Source organism: Suncus etruscus, chromosome 16 (assembly GCF_024139225.1).
Source record: "Suncus etruscus isolate mSunEtr1 chromosome 16, mSunEtr1.pri.cur, whole genome shotgun sequence".
Taxonomy (NCBI): Eukaryota; Metazoa; Chordata; class Mammalia; order Eulipotyphla; family Soricidae; genus Suncus; species Suncus etruscus.
The window spans coordinates 69,835,390-69,842,519 of NC_064863.1; the positions used below are offsets into that span (position 1 = coordinate 69,835,390).

A 7,130-nucleotide genomic window follows, 5' to 3' on the forward strand; every position below is an offset into this window, starting at 1 on the left:
CCCCTCTTTCCAACCCTTTAGGTCATAGTTCTATTAGCTTTATCTCAGGATTTAAAAAAATATGTCAATAATAGGATGTTATTTCTATTATCATTTCAGTGCATGTTCATTACTACAGTAAAATAAATCAGTAAGAAAAAATTTTAGGGGCCGGTGAGGTGGCACTAGAGGTAAGGTGTCTGCCTTGCAAGCGCTAGCCAAGGAAGGACCACGGTTTGATCCCCCGGTGTCCCATATGGTCCCCCCAAGCCAGGGGCGATTTCTGAGCACTTAGCCAGGAGTAACCCCTGAGCATCAAATGGGTGTGGCCCAGAAAAAAAAGAAAAAAATTTTAATTTCCCATTATAACTTTTAAACATCACAAATATTCATAGTTAGAACTAACAAAGTTATTTTAGGAACCTTGAATTTATAGGTATTATACTATAGTAAAAGGATAAAAAACTAAAAATAACATAAACATTAGGCTTTAAAAATCATATGTATAGTCCATTATTATGGTTTACAGTAAATTTTCACGAAGAATAATTTTTGTGAATTAAAAACACACAGACCTCACATCATCCATATTTCTGTGACTCCTAAACAAATTAGTTTGCATTTCATAAATATAAACTAGAGGTAGAAAAATAATAACTATGTTTTTCTAAAAAGCTGAGTAGGATGACAAAGCTTAAATTGCAACTTTTTATAATCGCCAATACCTTTATAAGGAGAAAAAATTAACATTCATTAACAAGGTAAAATAGCAAATGTAATGAATTTTATAGAAGATAACAAAAGTAAATAAAACTAAAAATGCATTTAATAATTAACCACCACTTCTTTCATTGTTATAACAATAATTACCTAGAGATTAAATAAGTATTTATTATTCAATATTTTCAATTTTAGAATATTCAACATTCATATATTAATAAAAGATCCTACATTTTATGTACCTATAGTTCTCCAGAGTTATATTTAAGCCAATATACTGAAAAAATATAACTATTATTGAAAGTTGTAAAATATGATACAATTTTTAAGCACAATTTAGATATCTTATTATTTAAATATTGCATAAGAGTGATCTTAGCTTTTTTGATCAGTATTTCTGAATAACTTTAAGCAAATCCAAGTAGAAGAAAACACAAGCTTATATTAAACTCTGATGAAATAGAATGCAATGTTTATTTAAAAACATTATTCTTTTGGAATCTGAAGAGAGAGTACAGTAGGGAGGGCATTTGACTTGCATATGGCCAACCTGGGTTCAATTCCCAGAACCCCATATGGTCCCAAGATACCTTCCTGGAGTGATGTCTGAACAAAGAGCCAGGAGTAAGCTGTGAGCTTGTCAGAGGTTGCACAAAGACAAAAACAAATTAATTATTATACTCGTATTCTGTTTCACCTTATTTAACCTAATTGTAAACTTAAAATTTTAAATCACAAAAAAGTTAAAATCACTCACATATTATACTCTAAAATAATATAGCTTATATAAATTAATATAACATATACAGTATAGCATGTATGAGCATCAAATCTTTGATTTTTGAGATTTTCTTAAATATTGATAAATTTTTATCTACGAATATATTTATGTAAGAATTCTATTGGTCAATCATAATGGACTTTACCATTTACCATTTACCATTTAATATAATGTATTCCTTCCTAAGAGATAGAAAAATATTACTGCTCATGCAAAAAGGTGTAAAGGCCTTTTCAAAATATAACTAAACCTACACACATAGAAATAGTTTATTCTAACTTTAGTTTTGAACAGTAGTTATAATCAAAAGTGAACAAGAAGCTACCCATCCATATATTTTTTGAAAAATGTTCTCTTACATGATGGCCACAACAGACTTAATATAAGTTTAAAGTAGATGCACAGACCAATAAACAAAGGAAATAAAATTCTGCCAAATCAGACTCTTGTCAACTCTCATAAAAAAAAAGAATATATCTTTATAATTTCTTAACCCATTATTCAGAGATCAAAAGATTAAGCAATAAAACCAATTTTCAAATCATTGTTGCTACTAATGACTAATATTTCCACAGTTAAAGTTTCAAGGTCCAAAACGAAAACAGTGAAAAGGGAAATGTTTAAAGAAACAGTATCTGCAAAGTGAAAGTTCTGTTGCTACTGGGGATAGGCCTTTGGGAGTTAAGAAAATAAATACCTAGTTTTAAATTGCCCATGAGTTGTAACACTTCTACAGCAACACAAGCTAACCAAGCATTGATGAATCCACTGGGAACTACAGTGGAACCTCTAAAATATTTACATGATAATTGCTCTAAAAGAAATATAATCCTGACTCTCAAAATACATAAAGTGAATGTGCTATAATTTTGGTTTAATTTATTATGAAAGGAACTAATAAACTCTTACAGCAATTCAAAACAAATTTTAGAGCATAATGTAATTATGGTGTAAGCAAACTTGAAATTAATTTACAAAGATAGTAAAACAGATCTCAACACAGAACGATAATTAATTTGCATCTTTGAGACAATATTTTTGTTTTTATTTTCTACAACTTGAAGGTTTATAAAATAGGATATGAACAATAAAAGAAGAAAACTTTGATGATAGGTCATTGGGACATCTTTATTTTTGTCCTAACCATATCAAAGTTTTTATAATTTTTCTGATTGCTAAATATCTTCCCTTGCAATTAAGTTGCAAGTGGAAAATACCAAAACTTCTTGAGAGAGAGGAAGAGAGAGAGAATGAAAGAGAGAGAAAGAGAAAAGGAGATTGGTGGTGGGAAAGTTGCACTGGTGAAGGGTGGTGTACATTCTATGACTGAAACCCAGTTATGAACATTTCTGTAACCATGGTACTTAAATAAAGCAATTATATTAAAAATAAATAAGTAAATAATGATGGCTGGTTTAACACATTATACTGGAAATTGTGATCAAATTAAACAGATCAAACAAGAATTTTTTTTGCACATCAACTAATCAAAAGACCCAACAGATATTAGCTTCCAATTATAGACATTGTTTAATCCTTTTAGCATCTCTCTTCTCTGATCTATACCACATTCGTCAATTCTTATTCTAGAAGGAATTTATAGAAACACATAAATATTATCCCAAATAAAATTACCATATATTTTTATAACAGTTTATAATTTAAAGTGGGGAAGAAAGATATGATACTTTTAGTTTTTTGTTATTTTGGTTTGGGGGGCACATCCAGCAACGTTCAGGGACTGCCCCAGCACGATTTTTGGCGGGAGAGGGGTCACTCATGGTGCACAGAGGATGGCACCATGCCTCCTACATGCAAAGAATGCATCCCAGCCTATTGATCTCTCGCCCTGTCCTGACTGATATAATCTAAAATTGTTTAGATGCTTCTTTTTTCCTTTTTTGGTTTTTCGGCCACACCTGTTCGATGATCAGGGATTACTCCTGGCTAAGTGCTCAGAAATTGCTCCTGGCTTGGGGGGACCATATAGGACGCCAGGGGATCGAACTGTGGTCCTTCCTTGGCTAGCGCTTGCAAGGCAGACACCTTAGCTCTAGTTTCTTTTTTCTTTTTTTGGTTTTTCGGCCACACCCGTTCGATGCTCAGGGATTACTCCTGGCTAAGTGCTCAGAAATTGCCCCTGGCTTGGGGGACCATATAGGACGCCTGGGGATCAAACCGTGGTCCTTCCTTGGCTAGCGCTTGCAAGGCACACACCTTATCTCTAGCGCCACCTCACCGGCCCCTGATGATGCTTTTCATGAAACTTAATGAAAAGACATCACAGACAAGTACTTTCACCTGTCTGAAACAACTCCAACTTTGAAGCATTCGTATGTGCTATCCTGTGATCACATATGTTTGCAGAACCTTGTACTTCCTATTCTGCAATTGATACAGCATAATATAGACAAACAGAAACCTAGGGAACTGCTTTGATTTAAGAAATTTTAAGCAGTATAAGGATGCATTATCTCAATCGCCTTAGAAATCTGGACTGGAGTTAATTACTTAGGAAAAATAAATCAGAGGGAAACATGAAATATCTTCATATACTTTGCTTTTTTAGGTATCGCAATGCTTTAGGTTTGCTACAATGTTGAAACAAAAAGAAAATATACTTAATGCCAAAAATTTGCGTGGACATGTCTGATTAACTATCTCTTTTATATTTTTAGGCTTTACCAGGAGACAACTCTACTAGGACCCCTATTCAGACAGATCTCTACATTCAAGCTGTCATTTTTGACCACGTTTCCAGAAGAAAGACTTAACTACCAATATCTGTAATGGTACCCCAATTGTTGGTTAAATTTAAATTAATCCTGTAACCAGAAATAAATTAACAAATGAGATCTCTTTAGATATAATATTGAAAATTAATAAAGAAATTAGAAAGAAAACATGCCTTGTTTTTCTTTAAATTGTAAAGATAACCTCTTAGTCTAACTTGAGGTTTTCTCATTTTTCCTTTAAAAACTGAAGTTGATTATAACAGTTTATAGGAGAAAATCTTGTTGCTGTTTCAACGATACAGTAATTAGTGGCATAATTTTTAGATTAATTTTTCCAAAACAAAATGTTTCAAGTCTTTCTGCTACCAAATCTTGTGCACCAATCCTTATAACACATGGCATAAAACAGTTGATAAAGACTTGTAAAGACAGTCATGAGGTAATATATTTGTAAAAGTTTCAAGTAAAAAAATATATTTACAAAAAAAAATTGTAAAAATAAAATATGAAATATTTTACTGGCACATAGATTAGGCTAACCTATTTAATATGCTCGTTTCTGAATGATGATGTCCATGAAAAGAGCACAAAGAATATAACATCTAAATTAAATAATAAAATTTTAGAAAAATTAAGAGTTCATAAGAGAAAAGAAGATATACTGCTAACTGTCCGCACAAAGTTTTAATGTAGAAAGTATGTTATTCAGGAGCCCCTTGTGACTCAATATTGTTTGTGAGGCTAACACTATATAGCTCAGTCTCAGAGTATACGCTTCATATGTATGAGAATGGGATTCTGTCATCAACATCCTTGAACAAATGTATAATTAAATTAATATCTGGTTCTTTCTCGTCTTCCAATTCTTCCAAAGTAAATAAGTGTGAAATCAAGATGGAAGTGTTTGCTCTGTATGTGGAATGTGAGATGTCAAACCAGAATGTTAGAGTTCCAGAGAGATAGCAAAATGTATTTATGGGGGAGTTTTATTGTTTACTCCAAGATGTCAACATCTAGTCATAGATACCAAGGCAGGATGGATTTCATTCCCTGAATTTAAACTGTACTAGAAAGCTATGCTAATCAAAACAGTAAAGGAACCAAAATAAAAGCATGCATTTAGACCAATGGAATAGAAAACTGAGAGCTTAGAAGTAAGCCCTCCCTCAGGTAAAAGAACAGTAATTTAAGTCTAAAGAGTTAATCATATTAAACAAGAGAAGTAAAGTCTCCAATAAATTATATTGGAAAAACTTAGTTACACACACAGAAGTAAAACTGGATCCCTCATACATACAATAAGCTTAAAGTCTTTGCTGTTAGATTCAAATCCATAAAATACAGAGGGAAAAACATAAGTAGAAACCCCTATGATATTGACTTCAGAGGTGACTTTAATGATTTTTGATTTGTCTTTGCTGTTAGATTCAAATCCATAAAATACAGAGGGAAAAACATAAGTAGAAATCCCTATGATATTGACTTCAGAGGTGACTTTAATTATTTGAATCTATTGTCAAAGAAATGATAGACAAAAACATTCAAACAAATTCATCAACCTCAAAAGATTATAGAGTAGGGGCAAAGTCATACAAGGGTTCAAGAATTTGTCTTCTGTGTGGCTGACCCTGGTTCCATGCCTCTAGAGATTTCATATCTGTAAGGACCATATATGTGGTCCTCTGAGCATTGTTAGAAGAATAACCCCTAAAAGCTGTGAGATGGATCCTCCCAAAAATTAATAAAGGAATCAAACATTTTCTGAAGAAAACACACATAGGCAAATGAAATAGTGTTCATATCAATGATTATTAGATAAATTCAAATGACCTTACACCAGGGACAATAATCAATACAAAACAAAAAATAACAGAGAAAATAAACATGATGATGACATGTAGTCAAAAGAAAACTTAATTCACTTTAAATGCGATTCTAAACTATCACCCTCTAGGGAAAAAAAAATATGAAAACTTCTCCCTCCCCTAAAAACTACTACACAACCTAGCAATTTCACTCTGTAATTGTAATAAATAATAAGGTAAATAATTAGAAAAATACATATTATGATCTGTTTTCAATGCATAGTATGAAGAATATTTATTAATGTAGATAAACATAAATAATTTCTCCCTTTCTTCTGAGAATGTCAGAGCTACAACAATTATCAATCCGTGAAAACATCTAATATACAAATCTTGAATATCAATGCCATTTTGTACCGAAACAGACATGGTGTTCTTTTTTTTATATAAATTTCTAATTTTAAGGAAGAGACTGAGAAAATAAAGGAGAAAAAAACACGTTTCCATCCCATAAAACAAAGTCATTTAAAAATTTTTATTGGTAAAATCTGGGTCAGTTTGGACATTCAAATTAAATTATGGCAAAAAACAGACATAAATTAGGAAGCCACAAGTTCATGCTAATCTACATAAATGAATAAATGGAAATTTTGATGAGGAATGACATATTTACATAGAATATCAAAAAATTTATTAATTACAGAGGGAACACTGGAAAAGCCTGGAAGACACATCTTTCAGCAAGTGATCAAAGAGAATTTGATCAGTAATGAGGCAAACTGAATTTGTTTCTGACCGAATAACATATAACAGAGGCAGGCAGTTTTCTTTATGTAAGGAGTCTGCCAAAATTAAATAACCTGAATCTAATTAAGAAAAATATCAGACAAATTCAAAAGCAAGGACATTATACAAAATAACTTGGCATAAGACCATCAGAAGTGTCAAAATTATGAAAGTAGAAGAAACTGAAAATCCTTACCCTTGAAAAAAAATTGGCAAGAAAGCTCAGTTAAACATGTGATTCTGAGGTATATCCTTGGCCTAGAAAGGCAATTTGGGAATGCTGGTGAATATTGCATGACTTCTGAAGAGTAGATGGCAGTACTA

The 7,130-nt window shown here is 31.9% G+C and overlaps 1 protein-coding gene across 2 annotated transcripts in view; it reads left to right on the forward strand.

The window, feature by feature from the left end:
* The window catches only part of CFAP299 (cilia and flagella associated protein 299), a 569,122-nt gene extending 564,868 nt beyond the window's left edge, over positions 1-4,254 (forward strand). For both annotated transcript variants that reach the window (XM_049790296.1, XM_049790297.1), the window contains one exon: positions 4,159-4,254. In XM_049790296.1, coding sequence (XP_049646253.1) covers positions 4,159-4,254 — 96 coding nt within the window. The remainder of the gene's footprint in view (positions 1-4,158) is intronic.
* The last annotated feature ends 2,876 nt before the right edge of the window (positions 4,255-7,130 follow it).